The following is a 21,676-nucleotide window of genomic DNA, read 5'->3' as shown; positions in this document are numbered from 1 at the left end:
AGTAGCAGTGTGAGATAAGAACGGACTCAGAGCAAAATAAAATAGAAACACACTCAAACAAATAGAAAACGTATAATAGAATTGCCATACATTCATATTCTTTTGTTCCCATATTCCACCTATATTTTATTTTGAAGTGATATTTACTCAACTTCCTGTTGTGGTTCGTCTTAATTGACCGCGCGGCTCTCAGCAGCAGAATTCCTTGAATGTGCGCGAGGCCGCTCCTGAGCCTTTTTTCCTGCTCGTGCGCCGAAGAGTCAATTAAAGCGCCGCTCACGTGACGCTGTAATAAAGGAAGTGTTTGGGTTCAGAGTTCTGCAGGTTCAAGTCGTTCATGCTTAAAACAGCAGGTTTTATCTGTGAGGGCTCGTTTTGGGATTCCTAATCAGGCTATAAAATAATCTGATGCTGGAGAGTTAGGAGGATTATACCTGGAGCCTCTCAGGTGGCCACACAGCCAACATGTAGGCCTTCAGTGATCAACTAACACAAGCCGTTATGTTAATCTGTTAAAATAAAACAAATAAACACATTAAACCAGATTTAAATTGGATCGATGCACACACACTGCAGCCATCTGTGTAGAAATGGCCAAAATCTGCATTGAGTTTGGCTCTGCAGTGTCACCAACACCCACTGATTGCTTGTATAAGTGCAAACACCCAAAGTAACGTTACTGAAATGCCAACATTAAAGGATAAGTTCACCCAAAAATGAAAACTCAGCCATTATGGGCTCATCCTCATGTTGATGGACAGTCAGGGGGAAGTTTTGGTTTGTGCAGTTTTAATAAGACTTTTAAGCAATCCAAAGCTGCAACTAAAGGTCTTTGTCATTATCAATTCCATCACTTGGTTATGATTTATAAATACAAAAATCTGAAAATAATGAAAGATTCCCATCACGCTGTCCTTGAGCCCGAAAGAACACATTCGCATAACTTGTGTTGTCTGATCAACAGTCCAAAACCCAACGATATTCAGCTTACAAGGCTGTAAAACAGACAAGAAGCCTTGAATCTGAACTTTTCAGAGGCATTCTTTGATAAAAGATTTAAAGGAACAGTTCGCTCAAAATGTGAAATCCAGGCTGTAACTTCTCAACCTCATGCTGATGGAAAGTCCACCGAAGTTTCGCCAACCACAAAACATTTCTGGAGCTTCACAGCAAAACAAGCGTCACAGCATCCTCTTGGAAAGTAGATGGGGACTTGATTTAAAATGTTAATGGTTTATGTAAATGTCAAGTCTATGTCAACCCTGATTTGATTCAAAAAGACGCTATTTAAACCTTTAACTTCGGGTTTCGAAGCTTAGCGGCTATGGTGAAGGTTTTGGCTTTAAAAAAGGGTGTAAATAACATCTTCACAAATCAATCTGGGATTTGGATGAGCATTAAGGAGCAATTTTATGTTTTCTTCATGTTCTTTTACATTTTAATACAAGTCCCCAGCTACTTCAGATATTTAGGAGAACGCTAACGACGCTGTTTTGCTGTGAAGCTCCAGAAATGTTTTGCGGGCTGCAAAACTTCACCTGACATTAAATCCACATGCGGGTAAGAAGATAATGACGATGAAATGTTTGGGTGGACTGGTCCTTTAAGGTTCAACACAGTAAATTATAGACCATCCATATTTTGCATTCACTGAATCGACCTAAACACCTAATCAAAAATAAATAAATAATAAAAAAAGCACATTTTGCTAACGCTCGCTGGATTTCCCAAACATACTGAGCCATGTTGGTTGGAGATTTTGGATTTGAGATAAATAAAACAGCTTAAATAACCTTTTTTTTCCCTGCTACAGTCAGATTCTGCCTCGTTCTGACAGCAAGTTAATGTCACTGCATATCATTTCAGTTTCACTAAAGGGTTCATCGAAGCCTGACAAGATGACGTGAAACCAGAATCGTTTATGAGTGTTGCCAAAACAAAAAACGGTCCTCTGCCTCGTGCAGGGAGGCTGCGGGCTAATGCACGAGTCAAGTGTGTGTGTGAGTGTGTGTGTGTGTGTGTGTGTGTGTGTGTGTGTGTTAAAAAGGAGGGGGGTATAATCCTCCCTCTCGCGCGCTTGGAAAAGCCTCTTCTCTGGCAGATTAATGGAGCAGGGCGCACGCTCCAACCATCTGTTCCTCCAGCGGCATCACACCAGCGCGACCGTCTCTGTCTCCTGTCGTCTTCACGAGTCCTTTTGTGTCTTCTTTTATGAATCAACACCCGTAAAAACTGAACACTGAAACTTCCCATCACAGGTTTCAAAATAAAACCGACACTTATTGCGCCAATCTCTCAAAAGAGCCTCCATTTATTTTGTAGCATTTTGAATATTTCCCCTTGAATTTTAGTGTCTTTCTGTGTCTATCAAAACTCAGAATTTTAATATTTACAATATTAATGAGGTATTGATACAAACTGTTGTTGCATAGGTGAGTAAACAAGCTGTTCCCAGAGGAAAACAATGTTTGAAGCTAGAAAAAGGTGGCAGGGTCCGCCACATATAAACAAAACAGTGTGAAATTGTGTTGTTCTTTAAGGGTTACGTTTGTTTAAGCATTCTCTTCTGATAAAAATGTCTTTCACAAAACTACGTAGTGCCCCTTTAATTGTGATGACGTGAACCATCATGAAGAGAATGCTTATGCATCCAGTTTTTCACATTAAAAGCACAAAACATTTAACAAAAGCTTCCAAAATAAACGTAATAATGCAAATTTCAATGATAATAAACATTTTTTTCGAGGGGAAAAGTATTTATTTAGTCACTTCTGCCTTCAGTAATCAGATGACCTGTCAGATATTGGGGGTTCTGAGTCACAGGTTGAGTAACCACATGCCTTAAAGCCACAATTTAATCCGTTAATTGTATATTTTGCCTGTAAAAATCAGTTTGTGAAGTTGTAAAACAGGAACAAAAGAAAAACTCTTCTCTGCAAGTCTCCAAACATCCATATGAATGTTTTACAGATTATATAATCAACCAGATCTCATAAAATCAAGTCAAACTAGCAGAAAAAGGCGCAAAATTACACATATGCATCAAGTTTTTCCCCCTGATATGTCGGCTATAACTCGCTGAGTCGTGACTGTAGTGATGGCGGTGGAAGTCGGGGAACATTTGGGGATTTTTCAGGGGGATTCCCAGGAAAATATCCAAAACATAAACAGACATTTTGGGCTTATTTTGTGCCCACGACTGTTCTAAAAAAGAAAACCTCGACAATGTGGAACATGTGAGTTTAGTTTTTTTTTGCTCTCTCCGGTGTGCCATGCCTCGACAAACCTCGTGTTAACGGTGAAAATCATCTGAGGTTTCACTTTCTGTAAGCGATAGACTTCCAGCCTGAGAGTTCAGCTGAGTTCAGAGCCAGAAGAACTCCTCGGCATGTCAGTCTGAAGCCGAACGTCTGTTGGTCGTGGCGTTAATTCCCGTCTGTTTGTCGAGTCTTCGTGGAAGTACGTGCCAACCTTTGAACCAAAGACGGGAATTTTCTGCTGCGGTGCACTGCGCTGCTACCACTAGAGGATACTGTTGACTTTGATAAGAGAGGGAGCTTTTTGTGAAATAACAAAATCTCAGGGCTTTTTTTTTTTTTTTTTAAAGAGCTATTTGGAGAAAAAAGAGAGATTGCCAATTTGCCCAAAAAAACACAAAAAACACACAAAACAAATGGAAAAAAATGAAATGAAATGAAATGAGTGATGATAAATTAATGACTTTTCAGGGTTATTCATGCACAGGATTAACTAATGCTGTATTTTCTTTGTATATTAACACTCTTGTTGTTTTAAAGATGATTAGAGTTGTAATTTTCCTTCCTGTTAATAATAAACTGTGTAGTTGAAGAAAAATTCAGCCTTGGATGAAATAACTGCATGTAAACACACAAAAAAAACCTGGTTAATTCAATTTTAAACAGCAACTATGAGGAATTAATACATAATAGTGTAAATAAATGGAAGTTTATACATTATAATGAGGTTTAAAGTGTGTAAAAAATGTGTATTTGGTTGTGTAAAGCTCACTTTTCCGTTGTGGTGTGTTTGGTTTTGTAGGCGTTGACTGAACTTCAGTTCCCTATTTATAACAGGCTGAAGAAACACTCTTGTTTTTGGGTGCTTCGGCGCTAAAAGGTCTATGAAGGAGTTGGCTTGAAAAAAAATATATATATATATATATATCTCTGTAGATGTTTTTTTGGACATGCGCAGAAGGGAGATGCCATATTGGAACGGGGGCAGCAGCTGAGAGAGAGCGAGCGAGCGAGGGAGAGAGAGAGAGAGAGAGAGAGGGAGGGAGACACGGACAGGGAGAGAGAGAGAGAGAGAGAGAGAGAGAACAGAGGGGGTCTCGTGAAGGAGAGAGGCGACAAAAAACTTGGACAGGTAAGACAGGTGACGGGCGCTCGCGGGGAGGCTTTTTCGCCGTCGCTGCGCGTCGTTATTTTCGTTATGTCGACGGAATTAAAACACGAGGAGTTATTTTTCCTCACCAAAAAAAAAATGAAAAAGCATGAAGTGCTCTCGAGGAGAATAGTCGCGAGCGTTTAGTCCACGAGCCCCCCACGCGCAAGTTGCCTCAAAGTGCCTCTCACGCGCTGTAATTAACAGGAGAGGACGCTGGTCTCGAGGCACTCGCGGGTAATTTATTGCGTTGTTTTTTTTTTTTAATCGCTGACGTGTAATTAACTGGAATAACGTGTCTGATAACGCGCCGCGCGGATGTTGTTTTGACGTGTTTTAATGTTTAATGTCCGCGAGGCGTTTTTTTTCTTGTTTGTTTGTTTGTTTGCTGTGAACGCCTGAGTTGTTTTTCTCTTTTTTTTTTGTTTCTTCTCGCTACACACAAAAAATGACTTATCGGCGTCATTCGCCTGCAGATGAGTCACTTGGGTTTTTTTTATTTTTATTATTATTATTTTCGTCATCTCTTCGTGAAGGTGCGTTGGAAAAATAAGAAAAGGGGAGGAAAAAAAAAAAAAAAAAGAAGCCATCGGAAAATACCGGACACTGCCAAAATGTCAAACCACTTTCAACATGGCGGGTTATTGGTGTTTCAGAAGGGGGACGAAACTGCGCCTTAAAATCTTTGAACGAGGAAAAAATACAACGCGGGCAGATAGCGCGCCCGGTTCGGTCTCTTTTGATGCGCACACACGAGGTTTAATCAATTAAATTCAAAGTGTGCTTTTGGCGATTCCGTGGGAGTTTTTTTCCGCTGCAGTTGTGAGTGTGCAAAGTACATGACCGGAGTGGCAGCTTCAAGCTCTGCCTTGCCTTTTCTGCTGGTCGGCTACACCCCTCTCTCTCTCTCTCTCTCTCTTTCTGTCTCTCTCTCTCTCTCTCAGCCTCATCTTCCTCATGTGCACTTCACGTTTCCTCTTTCACTTTTATCCAAAAAAAAAAAAAGAGAAAGAAATAATGCTCACACCGCGACACGTCTGCGCCGTCAGATCGCGTTCATTCTGGGATTGATTATCGCTGATTGTGTCTCTTTGCGTAAATGCGCGCTGATTACGCAGGATAATTGGATTAAACCTCGCGTATCTGTTTTAATTATTACTCCCTCTTTTTTTTCCTGCGATTCCCTGCGAATTTATTCGAGGATCCCGTTCGTCCAGATTAAAACCCGTCACCGTAATGAACGGAAACAATAAAGACTGCACGTTGTGGAGCCGACGAGAGGCATGTGCGATGAATAAATCATGCTTTTAGACTTCTTGTTGCTCCAAAGACATTTTTTTTTTCTTTCTTTTCCTTCTTATTTCCTCAGCTGCTGCGGAGTGGGGATGGGTTTGTGAGCGAAGGGGGCTTGTAGATAAAGACGTGCTGTGAGAAATGGAGCACTTTGAAGGAGAGAAATCCTAAAGGTAAAAAAAAAAAAACCCTACTCTTATATGATCCATTTTGTCCACAGGGAGAGATCAATGAGTCCTGCGAGCTCGTTATTGATGGCTTAGGCTGCGAAAGGCACCGTTTCTGTCACGTTCGTCTGTTTCTGTGATGAGGCATTGTGTGTTAATCTTGTTAGAAGGAGAAAAAAAAAGGGGCAATCAAAGAGAAAAGAAGTGTGGATTAGAGTGAGGAGGAGGAGATAGAGAGACAGAGAGAAGAGGAAATGATGAAGTCATGTTTCTTTCTCTCTTGTGTTGGAATAAGACGATGATCGCGTCGGATTCTTAAACACATCCGACCTCTTGTTTCCAGACATCGGCGTTGAAATAAGACAAACTTCAGGCTGTTTTTTTTTTGTTTTGTTTTTTTCCCGGAGGGGCCAGTTGCTGCTCGCGCCTCATCATTTTATAGCTGGCTGATCTCAGTGGGCATCGCAAGGCTGCCGTAATTGGGCATGAAGCACACTGGCTGCATTGTGTGTACACACCGATGTCAAAAAACTGTAGGAATCGGCAGGAGGAAACAGAGGACAAATTGTTGTATCACGGCCTCCTGTTGCCAAGAGGAAACAACTCTTGGATGAGTCTAAAAGAGGGAGAACCTAATAGGGAGTAATGCAATAAAAGCCCAATCCCATGCAGTGGTAGTTAATCTCCTAAATCCCCCATTAAATCTTTGGCATGGATGGGTTTTAGGGGAAAGGCAGGAGGACAACATGTGGATGCCCAGCGCGCCCCACCAGGGGCTAATCAATAACACAGAAAAAAGAAGGAAAAAAAAAAAGCCTTCTTTAAATCTGAGAGGGCACAAATGTCCTGCGTCTGAGATTAACTCTCCCAGACCAGCTTAATCCCCAATCTGGGCTGTTTTCCTCCGAGGACGCCGCCGGCCAGTAAGCTTCAAGTACAAATAATGAACTGCTCGGAAAAAGTCGGCTCGTTTAAGAGATAAAGTCCAAATCGTCGACATTGACGGGGGCTTAAACCTGCGGATGGTTATCTGTCGCGGGGAGCCGATGAAGGAAAAACCTCCGCAGAAAAAAGACGAAAAACTCTTAAAATGTTCTACGATTTTCAAACTGTTCATCCCAAAACAAACTGTTTCCATGTGTTGTCCCGACTTCAGTCATAAAAATGTAATGATGCAGTAGAAGGAGTTGATTCAGATTGTGATTATAATCGATTATCACTTCAGAAATTCTCAGTTTGCAGCTGTTTGCTTTCTGAACGGAACCCTGTGGATGATATTTGTCCCTGATGGTTGTAAAACACGTTCAACCGGAGACCAAATTAAAGTAAAACTCAAAATGTTCTTCTTCAAAACCGTTAAAACAAGTTGCTTCTATGTCCAATCGTGATTTTTTAAAAACTTTAATGATGCAACAGAAGGAGCGGCCTCTGTTTTTACACTGATTGTGATAAGAATCGATCCATCGTTTTGTTTTTTCAGCAAAGATTCTCAGTTTTCAGCTTCTCCATCGCAACTTTTTGCGAGTTTTCTTAATAGATAAAGACTTAAACTATCTGGACACAAACCTGAGGAGGATTTTATGTCCCTGGTGGTTGTAAAACACGTTCAACCGCAGACCAAATTAAGGAAAACCTTAATAGTTGAGGTAAAACTCAAAATGTTCTTGTTTGTCTCAAGTCCTCTTGTAACTCGTGGTCAAACTGTTCATCCTAAAACAAGTTGCATCGATGTCCAATGTTGATTTTTTAAAAACTTTAATGATGCAATAGAAGGAGCGGCCTCTGTTTTTACACTGATTGTGATAAGAATCGATCAATCGTTAAGTTTTTTCAGCAAAGATTCTCAGTTTCCAGCTTCTCCATCGCGACTCTTTGCGAGTTTTCCTAATTGATAAAGACTCAATCTTTCTAGACACAAACCTGAGGAGGATTTTATGCCCCTGATGGTTGTAAAACACGTTCAACCGCAGACCAAATTAAGGAAAACCTCGGTAATATCTTAAATCCTCGTCAAAAGCTGCGGTCAAAGCGTTCACACCCACAGGAAGCCGACTGCTCAGGCTCCAACACGGGGGGAATCTTTCTCTTAATGCACAGAAATGTGGGTCGGCTTTGTGTCGACGAAACGGGAACATTCTTGAAGACCTCGGGGAACCATATTAATTTGATAAGGAGAGTGAAATATGTGACCTTTAAAAAATTCCAGAGGACGTCCAAAAAGTTCGCAAAGACAATAAATATGTCAGCCGCAATTAAGGGGAAATGAGTAACACCGTTCAGAAGTATTTGGACGATGACACATTTCCTGTTTTGTTGGGGGCTCATAGCTTCATCCAGCAGCACATTTGGATTTGAAATGAAACTTTCGGCTTTAAGGTTTCGAGGGTGTTTTCACATCTGTGTTGAGTCAGCCCCCCCTTGTTTTATACATATCTGACTCCATAAAAGCACAGGAGGACAATGACAGGGCTCCGGTTCCTTCACTTTTCATCTGGTGTGGATGTTAAAACCCTCAAATTAAATCTGAAAGTCACCACTTTGACCACGTGGTCTTTGTTTCATTTTGATTCAGTTCACTGTGCTGGAGGATGGAGGCAAAACAAAGGAAATGTTCTTGAATCTGACACGCAAGACCTTCAAAATACCTCCATTTGCATTTATTTATCATGATCGACCAACTCGCTGAGGGGTTGAAATGCAAGAAAATAGTGAAAAATGTTCCCAGATCAGTTGTTTCATGTGATCAACTGTCCTAAACCCGAAAAAACATTTCAAATTCTCGTATTTGCTTCGCCAAAATGTTAACAAACCTCAAGCTTTCACAGTAAATTCTCACCGTGAACTAACTATTGTTATACTTTTGCAATGCATGATGGGAAATTTGATCACAACACATGCTGAAGCGTCCGTAAAATGTTGAATGTGTACATTACAAGGGAAAGCTGTAATTAGGGTGCGGCACCATAACAGTAATTTAGCAATAATATGTTGTAGTTTTACATGCTAACATGCTAAAAGGCTAACATCATGCTAACAAGCAATATCACCGGTTTAACGTGAAAACAATATATTACTGTAAAATCACTGTAAATGTTCTGTTATTTTGTGTTTTTTCAATAATTAGTAACTATGATACTTTTTGCAGTACCATAGTGTAATTTTACATTAAAATACTGTATTTTCCCAGTAAAATCGTGCCTGTGTTACTGTAGAAACTCCCTATATTACTGTAACATACTCACAGTGCACTTCTGTGAATTTACTGCCATCAGTATCCAGTAATTCCCTGTCAAATACAGTAAAAATCTTTAAAAAAAACAACTCATTTTCTGCCGCTCGACGAATGATTCAATAACTTATCGTTAAGACATTAATTTCAGCTTGCTGTAACTATCAAACCCTGCGTTCTAACGCGTCACTTCGTCTTCAAATGACTTCACAGATGCAGAAGATCATTTCGCTGTGTGGAGGAAAAATACAACAGCCACTTGAGGGGAATTTTAAGGGAAAAACCAGGTTAAAGACCTGCTGTGAACTCCTCCTGGCCCTATTTGATACCGGGCGTCTGAGTGCACTTTAATGAGTTTTAATGAGCGCTGTAGAGGGCGGCGTGCTGACGACAGCGATGTGTCAGTGCTGCTGCTGGAGATTGCGGGGCACTTAGGCAAGAAGCACCGATAGGCTGCGAGGGAGGAGAGGGGCAGCGGCCGGCGTCATGTGAGCCAAATTAGCTCAGCTTGTTGTTTACGCAATGGATGTTTGCTGGAGCCACTGAGGGACGTCAGGGGTCTGTGTGGTGGGGGGTGGCACACACACACACACACACACACACACAGTCGGGTGGTTGTGGAGACTGTCACTGCTTCTGGAGCCTCACAGTTCTGTAAATACACTCAGCAGCTCAAACAGCAGCTTGTTCGTCGGCTTGCGAGGGTCGTTTCGGACACCGGACTTCAATCTATTTTCATCACAGGATTGTTGGATTGCCTAATTTTTTTTTTCCTTCCTCTCTCTCTCCCTGTGTGTTTGGGATCATCTCAGGATGCGTACCTTAAGGATATTTTCTGCTCTTTTGGATTTCAAAGCAGAGCGAGCGGCTGCCTGATCCTGGAGTTTGTTTTTTTTCGAGGGTCGATGTGTGACGGCGGCGTGTGCTCTGTGCTAATTGCCAGGTTGATGAAAGTGGGTGGAAGTTGAGGAGTGAGTCAGCGGTGATGTGACTGTGTGACCTATTGTAGGACCGACCGCAAGGCAAGTGGCAAACAGGCTCTGTTGTTGTCAAGTGGATCATTTTTCACATGGAACTGATTATTCAGCGTGAGGCAGTTTTAAATCGATGTTTTTCTGCTTTTCACTCTGGTTTTTTTTTCTTTAAGACTGGAAATCTGTTATTTTCTTGTCAGTAAAAGCTATTTCCTGCCGTGTTTTATTTACAGAAGTTGAACAGTTGCGACACAACAAGACGTGACAAACGGTTTCCATGTGTTGTATTGATTTTTCAAGCAGATACACCGTGTTGATGATCAATTTAATCAATTAGCTGGTTTTTTTTAAAGCAAGAATTCTCCGTGTGCAGCTTCTTCACTGTCAGGATTTGCTTGTTTTCTGTGTTTTTTTTACATCATTCTTGGGTAATGGACTGCTGATTTGACCAAACAAAACATCTGATCAGGAATCTACCTGCGTGTTTCCCTCAAGGCCGATCACAATATCGATTTTTAGTCATCAAGGAGACGGATAACTGATATTTAGAACCAATGTGTGTATTAGTATTTCCATTTTCTTATTTGTTACGTGTTACTTTGCATATTCAGATTTACTCAGTGTCGTTACTTTCACTTGTAGCCCGACTTGTTGTGGGAGACGACTAAAAACGATTTTTTGTTTCGGCAATCGGACGCAGAAAACGCTCATACGAATAATCTGAATATAACCACGATGGGCCGGTTTATACGGTTGAAATACGGGATTCCCCGCCTGGGGATTGGTAAACCTCAGATGGTTGTAGGGAAACCTCTGATTAATCGAAAGAGGTCATAAGATGCTGAGTAAGTTAAACATGAAGAAAAATGCAGGTAAATAAAGTACTTATATTGCGTCGGGGTGTAATAACAGTGTTTATTTCCTTGATGAATGAAGTTGTTTGGTCTGTAAAATGTCAAAAAATGGTGACAAATGTTGATGATATTCAGTTTAATCTCACAGAGGCGTGAAGAAAACATTCTAAAACGTTGGAAATCAGAATTTTGACTTGTTTTTCTTAATTATTACTCAAACTGATGCATTTCTTGTTAAAAAAAAAAACATCCATTCAGTCGCCACAAACACGGCTGGTTGTCTGAACAGCATCCAGTGGTGTCACGCTTCAAAACGCCTTCTGTTGTATCTGAGGTTTGCAGAAGGTTTGTGATCCCGACCGCTGGGCCGAAATCACCTTTGTGTTACTTCAAAGCTCATTTTGACAAAGAAACACTCGCTAATTGGCACATTAATTAGCTCAACTAATGACCTCAGCAGTGAAACTTACAGCCCGACATCAGTCCCTCTTTCACAAACACATATTTCCTCTTTCGCCTCCCACGTCAGGCTGCAGCGACTTTATTCAGCACTTCTGTGTGTTGCACTAATTTGCCGGCCCGCTCGTGTCATTCCAGTTTTTCTGCTTTGTGTCGTCTCCGATTGGTTATCTGATGGAGTTTTGCCGTGGTATGCAAATCCAGGCTGCTGGCAGACAATATGTATAACCTGATATTACAGAGCGCAGGCTGAAGAGGGAGAGGCTGGGCTGCAATTAAACAGAATAACAGGCTTTCTGCTGCTCTGTAATGATGCTGAAAATTAGCCCGAGTGTTGGGAAAACTGCAAGATCTTTGTTTTCTGTTTCTTTTTCTTACTCTCCGGCCGCTAAGCGCTCATTGCTCTGGAGATATCTTTTATTTGGATCTTGTTTTTGGTTCAGTTGAGGTTCCCAGAAGTGGCATTCTTCTCTTTTTTTTTTTTTGCCCCATCAGCCTCGGCAGCACTGTCACTGTTCCGGCGAACCGCCTACTTTTTCATCGCTTGTTTATTCCAAAGAAACTAAAATTGAAAAGTGCATCATTTCCTGTCGGTGAGATTAGTTTTCCAGGGAAATTCTCACCAAACAGTGGGTGTTGGTTGAAGCAAATGTCAGAGCTTTTTGTGATTCTTTGGTTTCTGTTTTCGTTTTAAAACCCTTAAAAGGACAGACGCGAGTTGAACTTCTCGTTTTTTTTTTTTTTCCCGCTAAATGTCATGCATTGTGTCAGACGCTATCAAATAAATGACACATTAACTCTGTTTGTCCTCTCTGCGACAGGGCTGACAGAGTCAAGCGAGAGATGCAGTGAAGAAGAGCGGACACACCTCGGGTCAAAGGTTAACGTTCGCCAGGAAGCAGGAGGTGCAGGATGCAGTCTCGTGCGCAGGAGCAGCCGCTGGCCCTCACCGCCGCGGTGAAGCCACACTACTCCACCAATGGGAGGGAAGAGGAGGTGAACTCAGGTGAGGCGGCTGTCATCAGTCCAACAGATCGTAAAGTGAAAGAACCTGCGTGCGAGGAATCTTTCTTTTGGCAGAGTCGGCGGCTAAACATGTCGTACGTGTTTCTAATGATCCAGAAGTCGAGTTAGACGACTGCGAACAGGCCGGAGGTGCGAGATTATTTTTGAATACACACAAAAGAGCGCGTCCATGGCGACACACACTCCAGGTGTGTTTTCCAGGTACATCTGGACAGTGGCGGCGTACAGACGCAGGTCATTGCTCATCAACGTGTCGAGAAGTGCAACTGGATTGACCCAGCGGTGACTGGCATCCACTCTGCAGAAGATCAGTGTTTTTATTAGATTAACTCTGAATCAGCACATCGCAGCAACTGTTCCCTGATTACTTCTTCTTTCTGTGTGATGCCCGTTGTGTGGTACAGCCGTTGATGATACATGTCATGGTATGTGACAATGAGTGTTGCGTTCGGTATCCAAAGGAGCCACGAGCCTCTGCAAAATGAAAAGTTTCATGTTGCGTGTCACTTAAAGGGATATTCCGGTGTAAGTCTAGTCCATGGTCCAAATCACCGTGAAACTGTGTTAGACTCCCTCTCGAGAGATCAAGTTAGCTGGCCGCTAATTTACGGAGTTTTATCAACCTCAGAAACGACCGCACGACAACAATACACTGCAGTAAATGGATCCAAATATAAACCGCCACCAAAAAGCCACAAATAATGCTGGATTTTCGGCTTACCTAGCTGGATTTCTATTGTGAAGCTAAAACAGATTTCAACTCTCCTCCATCAGCTTCCGGGTCGGGGAAGTCCCGACGCGACGATTACCGAGTGCGGTTAGAAATGCTCAATTCTGTTCTTTTCCCTGTCCGCTCTCGATAATAACTGTTATAAACTGGCAGGTAAGACACATATGAACTTTGATTGCTTTTCCATGGAGTCATAATCATACATTTTCATCCATGAGCCGCGGAACTCTACTGCACTCGGTAATCGACTCGTCGGGACTTCCCGTCAACAGGAAGCTGCTGCAGAAGAGTGGTAAATTTAGTCAGCTTTTCAGTAGAAATCCAGCTAAGCTAGCGGAGGTTAGATGCCCCGGACTATGTGCTGAGACCCTATTTGTACTGTTGCTGAAGTTTGGTGCTGTTCTGAGCATTATTTGTGGCTTTTTGGTGGCGGTTTATATTTGGATCCATTTACTGCAGTGTATTGTTGTCGTGCGGTCGTTTCTGAGGTTGATAAAACTCCGTAAATTAGCGGTCTGCTAACTTGATCTCTCGAGAGGGAGTCTAACACAGTTTCACGGTGTGTTAGACCATGGATTAAATTTACACCGGAATATCCCTTTAAGTTGGCCTGAGTGTGTTTGGAGTTTTGGCACTACAGTTCCCATCATGCAACACTCCACTTTAACACAGGAAACCAGAGGAATGAGTGCGATGGCAGTGGTCTACGCTTGAGACCAGTTGTTTTTTTAAGCCTTTACTGTTTTTGTTAACACAAATCTCAACAAAGACCAAAGAATGTATTTAAAATTTAACTACTGATAAATGAAATAACAAATATATTATTTTTCCCGTCATAATATACCACTAGTTACAGGTTATGTTTTCGCCCGTGTCCATTTATGTGTTTGTTGGTTTGTGAGCCTAATAAGACAAAAACTACTGGCCTGATTTCCATGAAACCTTGATGGAGGACGGATCTGAGCCCAGAATAAACCCCATTAACTTTTGGTGTGGATCCAGGAATTATTCTCACTTTATTTAAATTAAATTTTCAGGGATCTTCATGGAAAAATCTGGTGTATTTAGTCAGCTGGGTGGGTGAGTAAGTAGAAAAGGGGACTGGATACGCTCTAATAAGTGCCATTAGTCATCATAGTTTAGTCATAAAGGAATAGTGTCTTTGTACAGTATGTGGCACAAAAAGGGATTTTCTTAATGTTACTAATCAGTCGGGGAAGTTCCATGTTCATCTCTATTAGTTAATACTTTTAGCCTTAAATTGACGTGTTGGCAGCTTTAACAATCGATTATCTGTTAATCATTCATAACATGAAATATGCTGGACATGTTTTTTATCCATCAGGAAACAGTTGTAACCTCTGATGTTGATATATGAGAAGATTCAAACACAAAGTAATGATTTCAGTTTAATTGTGGAGCTCTCGTCGGCTCTTATTGAACAACCGGCCGCACAAAATCCAACCAAAATAGTGCATGGTATTTTTGAATTACCTGCTCTCTGACTGTCTGTTAAAACGGCGATGAATCGATATATCACTGATTATTTACATCCTTCCTCCAGCGGTGCGTACGTATGTAACTGTGTTGTGGTTTGAATCTGAGAAGGAAGATTTTTTTTAACGCAAAAAACAAACCGGGTGCGAAGGGTTAATCTCTGTTTGTTAACATGCGTGTGTGTGTGTGTGTGTGTGTGTGTGTGTGTGTGTGTGTGTGTGTGTGTGTGTGTATGTGTGTGTCGATGAGACGAAAGCAGTCCGACTTCACAATCCGCGATCTATCAAAACAAACTCCATCAAAACAACAGCTTCCTGCTGTCCCCTCTCATTAGACCGAGCAGGTTCAGTGTGTGCACACCAGGGAGCCTCTGGAGACACACACACACACACACACACACACACACACACAATACCTGACACACAACATCTCAAATGTCTCAGTCTCCCACCGGCAAAGTGAGCAATTCTCACCTTCAGGAGAAACATTAGTGTCGCTGCATCAGGCGACTTTGCGACACGCTGTGCACACAAACACTCCGGATAATTTCCTGTTGTGTTTTTGGCAAAGAGCAGCTACATTCACAGGCATCAACACCGCGTATTTAATTGCTACCGGTATCCTGTAAACCCCATTAATGTTTAGCCTCCTTTTTTTTTAAAATGTAGTGGCGACGATTGATGGGTGATTTTGTTTTGTCTCCTCCAGATGCAGAGTCGATGGACGAGGAGGCAGAGTTCACCTGGGAGGAGTACATGGAGGAGACGGGGGCCGACGCCGCCCCTCACACCACCTTCAAACACGTGAGTGACTGCGTATGATCTTCACCTCGCACTTTAATCCCAATCCCCTCGGTGATCCCTTAAATACAGCCTCATAGATAAGTACCATATGCAAGAAATCCTTTAACGACATATTGGAGGGAGAGAAGCGGGACTCGGCAGTCGCGGCGCTGATGCTGTTCAATCGAGCGTTCTCATTGGCTTTGTTCCCTTAATGACGCACAAGTTTGTTAGACGACCTCTCGCCGGTCGAGGGTAATTACCGAAGCACAAAAGAAGGAGCAGACAATGGAGACAAATAAGCAGCGGATTGTTTCATTTTTCACTTTTTTTTTCTGGAAGGTCGTTCAAAGTGCTTCTGCAAAAACTGCTAATGACAGGACAAAAGCCTTCTGGTTGATTTTTGAGGGATATGTTTTAATTTCCTTTCCTCTGTTTCTCAGCTAAATCAACAACTGTGTGCTCTCAACTCTGTGCTCTTAAATAAATGTCAGAAAACACATGTTTCCGTTTTATAATTACCTAAATGATGAAGTTCTTTCCAGGAAACCTCCACAAAAGACAGTCCCTCCAGAAAAACGCGATTATGCGATCGCATAATTCAATGCATAATCAGCCAAAGTCCGCATATTTATGCGAGGGCCGCAGTTTTTCAAATACGCCGCACTTTCGCCGCATAAATTGCCGATTTCCGCGCAAAATATTCGGGGCTTGCATGATTTCATAATCCCCGTATTTTCGTTGCAAAAAAAGTCACATATCTCAGCAGAAAGTTGAAAAATGTTGCGTTTGCTTCACACAAGAGCAGCCATTTTCCCCCGTTGTAGGGGATCTGTGATGTAGTGTGCTGCTCATCATAGGAAGTAATAAGAAATGACTCTTTACATTAAGGTAGTAGCCTAGTGAGAACAGGGTGTTGGGGGAATCACTTTTTTTTCTCTTTTTATCATTAAACCGCAATTTTTGCAAGTTCCCGCAATTGCATCACATAAAAACGCATGAATATCCCGCATATTCCATCGCATTTTTTAAGAAAACGTGAAACATAATCAAGGATTTTTGCCCGCAACAATCACAAAAAAAAACTGTGTTTTTCTGGAAGGACTGAAAATAAGACATTTTCATTTTATTTGAACGTGAAAGTCTTAGATCTGGTTCAAAGCTCTCTCTCTCTAAATCCTGGTGTGAAAAAACTGCCTCCTAAACTACTAAAATCACCAAAAAATGTATGAAAGTTTTGGAATCATAGAACAGAAACACCCTCCACATTTGCTGAAACATCTTTTAAATTAAAAAAAAAAACACACAGAGGAAATAAACGGGAGCCGCGGCTTCACGTGCAAAGCAAAAACTTTAAGGTTAGGTGAGCTCGTTTTTAATCACGGCTCTCGATGAAACATTACTGGTAATAAAACCAAATTAGGTGTCCAGGCACTGGGGGCATTCTCTCTTCCTCTCCCTGGATGAGAAGGCTGCAGAACCGGTCTTGAGGAAGCTGATCCGACGATTGATCGCAGAATGTTTTAAATCACTGTGGCAGAAACAGAAACACTGCGCCTGGTTTTTCACTTGATTTACGATGACGACGACGATGACTTTAAAAAAAGACAAAATGATCAAATCCATCTCAAAAAACATAAACACAATGAGATTTTGGGTAAATATTCATCTGTAATGTGGATATAATGACTAAGTGGGTAAAAGCAGCGTCTGCTAAGTTCAGAGCGTTACGTCACTTTACGGTCATGCAGCAGGAAAAGACAACTATTACGCCACATGACGATCTAACAATAGAAGACGCCGTGTGAACTGAATTTGAAGAATCAGCTGCAGAAGTCTGCGCTGCAGAGTGTGTTCAAGCCTCGTCAGTCACACAGGAGGCCTGATCTTTATCTCAGATATCTGAGTCAGGATTCAGCTTAAATTCTGCAGAAAACTGATTCATCCGCTCGAACAGATATGAGCCACAACTTGTTTAAACCGCTGCGATCGGAGTTGACGCACCACACATTGTAGAAATCCCAGGGAGAGAGAGTGAGGATGTCACATTTCAGGGAAAGGTGCTTTTTGGGTTTTTTTTAGCAGTGACTCAGCCGTGCTCTGCTGCGATTGGCCCGGGCCGCGGCTCGTATCTGATAGCAGAGTGAAGCGAGGCACAGCCTGTTGAGTTGCATCAGACAGACGGACAGTCAGAGTCCAGGTCAGCTGGGAGGTCAGCTGAGCCGCGTGCTGCCATCACCGACCGAGCGACCCGTTTAACATGTCAGACTCACCTGCTCGGCCCTGCTGCTGCCTCTCACAGCCCGCCGGAGCCAAACAGAGTCCACATTCACGTTTGTCTTTAACTGAAATGTTCCGATTCGCTGTCTGATTTGATCGACCTCGTAGCAACAAGACACGTGGGCGCAGAGAAATTTTTCTAGACCTTAAACCGAATCAGCTAACTGGTTTTTCCCCCCTCAAAGATGTTGTTCTTCACGCTAAGCTCAGGCAGAAGTGCCGCGGTGCCAAAATGATGATGAAATTACTTTCTAAAGAAATCTGAGGTCGAAAACAACAGCTGTTAGCGCTGCTGTAGCCCCGCAAGGTTGGTACTGAATGCACGGTCACGTCTTCAGTCTTGTTTACTTGGTTCCCTGATCTCTGCTTTTTCTTTTTTTTCGTAATTTCTTTTTACATCAGCACAGTTATTACACGGCTGTTTTTGTCCTCTGTGTCTCTGGAGGAGCTTTTGTCTGAGAAAATGACTCATGTGGCATCATCTGACTGTCTCAGTTGGGGTTTGGAGTGTTTACAAGTTGGGAAAAAAAAAAAGGAGTGGATTGCAAACTGGACGTGTGGAGTTTGCAAAAATACGAGTGTTATTGGTTAGAGGGGGTTTAATGAAGGTGTGAGAGCCAGAGCTTTTTTGGGGGCTTGGGACTAAAAAGTCAGACTATCTCGCCGTCTGCTTCATCAAAGTGTTATCCTTCTTTATAAATCTGTCTCTTTACTTTTATAGAGATGCGACACAAACTCACTGTGGTCATCTTCACCATGCAGAGAACAGCATGACATTGATTAAACTCAGAGAACCTGATTTAAAATTCTGTTTGAGATTTGCAAAGTCTGGAGAAAAAGGTGCCTCTAGTGCATGAATATGTGGGTGAACAGTTGGACGCTGACCATCGTAATATTGTGAATTAAAGGGCTCGATAACAGAGAGCACAACAGAAGCAGTGTGTCCTCTCCGAGTTGCCGTAAGTCGGCAGTTGTTGTGGTCTGTTCCCAGTTAGATGAAAACCAAAACACTCGGTTACGTCGGTGGCAGCCGGTTTTCTTCTCTGCTGTTCACTGTTAATTAGTTTTTCTCAATCATGTCGTTATTGTTGCATCTTCTCAGCTGACATTCCTCTGTATAGCTAGCCGGATAATTTGGCGTGAAGCTTCTGAGGCTGAACAGAGTGAAGTTATGGACACGTGAGGAGATGAAGACGTATGTTTGGTGTTGATGGGAGACAGTTTTCTAGACTGGGTGAGGAGCGCCGGGTGCCGAAGCCAGTTTTTTTTAGTGGCCAAACCGTCTAATGCAGTGGCGGTTCTAGACCAGTTTTAATAGGGGGGCCAGGTTGGGGACGGCTTTTTTGTTAGGGTGCACATACAACCCGGAAAAAAGGACAAATCCCTCATTCAGACAAAACAGTGTTTACAATTTCAGCAATTTTGATTGGGTAGTAAACTGCTGAGACACTTTATTTCTGCCTTTCCCTTCAAAACAAAATCATTGCGAGAAATCTGTCATTGTATTATTAATGCAGACTCCCTGTCAGGGGGGCCACAGGGGGGTCCAGACTCAGAGTTACGGGGGCACTGGCCCCTGTTGCCCCCCCTGTAACCGCCCCTGCACGTGATGCACTGCGGCCCAAAAAGCCGGGCGCTAAACTGGAAGCTAGTCAGCTTTGTCGGAGTAATGTTCCATGGGCACATAACAAAACATGAACCGGACTTTTACTCTTTTGGCACAATTTTGGTATTTTATTAACTTGAATCTTTCTATTTCTGGACTATAAATTTCGCTGCCGTAACAAAGTAATTTCCCTCACAGGATCAATAACGTTATCAGGATTTTGGTGTATTCATGTGTCCCGACAGGTGTCAGATAAAGTTCAACATCCAATACCGTGGGATTATTGATCCAGGTTGTTTTAATCAACCTCTAACCAACCTTAAAAATCATGCAGAAGATTGGGAACTCTTTCTCATGATATTTTAAGCTTTTTTTTCCCCCCTAAAAAACAAAACCCATCCTGTTCCCAAACAATTACAAAGCTCTGCCTCCATTAAACATGTTACGTCACAGGAGAGTGGCCAGATGGGCGAGCGCGGTTCACCCTGGATGCGAGGTCTTTTCATCCACCTCAGCCGACTCCGGGTTTGACCGACGGAGCCAGCTGTCCGCCCCCGGATGAGGCTGGAAGGTGGTTTTAAAGCCTTAAAGAAGCGCGTCGCCGTTTACAGTTTCTTGCATCACTCGGGGCGATGAGTTGTAATAAGGGGGGCGAGATTAGAATATGTGGGGCTTTTTTTTTTTAACGAGCGAGCCTCGATGTCGGACAAAACTGTGTGTGTGGTGATTTGAGCGGCCGAGGTCTCTCGGGAAGCTAAATTGCCTTGTTGGTAAGTGGATTGAGTCACTGGGAAACAGACCATGAATTCCCCAGAAAAATGTGATTCAGTAAAGTGCAGCCCCTCTCTCTCTCTCTCTCTCTCTCTCTCTCTCTCTCTCTCTCTCTCGCTCTCTCTGCCTGGACAAATTGAAACAGTGATTTCTCTTGGGCCTGCACACACACACACACACACACACACACACACACAGAGGCAGTGTGTGCTTGCCCGTAGCTCTCTCTCTCTTACATAAGCCAGCCAGAGTGATACAGCACGTTTGCATTGTTGTAGCAGGAAGTCACGGGGCCGTTTGTATTGTGTTTATTTCTAAGATGTTGGCTTTTTCCATTCAGCCGCGAGTGTGTGCGTTTGTGCGAGCGTTGAATGTGAACATCCTGTCGGGCTTGTAGTGTTCTCAAGAATTGTATGGCAGCCCGCAGCCATGGTGGAAACGCATTATGCCGCGCTGCATTCACTGTCGTCCAGATTTATCGCTTTCCCCCCCCCGCGCAAGGACGAGCTGAGAGGCTGTTGTTCGGCGCAGAGCGTTTGTTTTTTCATTCACCAAGTTCATTAATTATACTTAAAAACTTTTCTTTAATTAAAGATCCCGCCTGTCAAAATACATCACACGCTGCTAAACCTGAGCGGCGACGGATCTATCAATAACATATCGTGATTTGAAACGAGATAATGCCGACAACAAGCAATTATTTTAATTATCAATTAATTCTTCTTGGCATTAAATGTTAGAACGTTTCTCGGAGCCCGAGGGAGATGTCTCTGAAACAAACATTTGGCTTTAAATTGCTTTCATAATCACGCAATAATTGTTTGATGGTTGTTTAATCATTTCAGCACTAATTGGGCACTATTACAATACGACTTCACTCGCAATTAAGGCTGCAACTAAATATTATTTTCATCACTGATTAATCTGACGATTATTTTCACCATCAAGCAGTTAATCCTTTAATCTATTAAGTGTCAAAAACTTGATAAAAAGTGCTCAAAAAGCCCAAAGTGTCGTCTTTAAATTGCTTATTTTGTTCAACCAACAGTCTACAACTCAAAAAATCTTCATTTACCGTCATAAAAGACAAAGAAAAGCGACAAATCCTCATTTTTAAGAAGCAGGAACCAGAAAGTGTTTGATATTTCTGCTTGAAAAACGACAGAAACTATTATCAAAGCTTTAGTTTGCTGAAATTAAAGGGATACTCCACCAATTTAGTGTTGCATTACTAAAAGGGATGTTCCTAACAACTAATTGTAACATGTTATTTTCCAGCAGAGTCCCAAAATAGAGGCTAGTTCTTAACAGGTTCAATGGAAGTTTAAATTTAGATGAGTAGACAAGTCCAAAAGTAAGAAAACACTCAAAGAAACGGTAAAAAATTTAGCACAACATCCCTAAAATGTTGCGTATGGGACCCATTTGAAATCATGTTTTTCAGCCACCAAATCTGATTTCAAATGGGTTAAAATTATGATATACTGAGTCGACTCCAGTTGCATTGATGCCGACTTGGGTTAAACACTGGTAGCACTGATAAAGTTTGCAGGCAAAGCAAAAATATATAAAATAAAGCATCCAGTGGTCGATCGTCTGAT

At 42.2% G+C, this 21,676-nt stretch overlaps 1 protein-coding gene across 6 annotated transcripts in view; it reads left to right on the top strand.

Annotated features, from left to right (window-relative positions):
- Window positions 1-4,259: 4,259 nt before the first annotated feature.
- sfmbt2 (Scm like with four mbt domains 2) overlaps window positions 4,260-21,676 on the top strand; it is a 55,343-nt gene continuing 37,926 nt past the window's right edge. For 2 of the 6 annotated variants that reach the window (XM_030440367.1, XM_030440362.1), the window contains exons 1-4: window positions 4,267-4,389; window positions 5,777-5,873; window positions 12,205-12,389; window positions 15,345-15,439. In XM_030440367.1, coding sequence (XP_030296227.1) covers window positions 12,296-12,389; window positions 15,345-15,439 — 189 coding nt within the window. In that variant the 5' untranslated portion in view covers window positions 4,267-4,389; window positions 5,777-5,873; window positions 12,205-12,295. The other 4 variants (XM_030440364.1, XM_030440365.1, XM_030440363.1 and 1 more) reach the window with 4 other exon arrangements.

The sequence above is a fragment of the Sparus aurata genome, chromosome 14 (assembly GCF_900880675.1).
Source record: "Sparus aurata chromosome 14, fSpaAur1.1, whole genome shotgun sequence".
Lineage (NCBI taxonomy): Eukaryota > Metazoa > Chordata > Actinopteri > Spariformes > Sparidae > Sparus > Sparus aurata.
The sequence above is the reverse complement of the archived record's forward strand: the minus strand, read 5'-3'. Positions and strand labels throughout refer to the sequence as shown.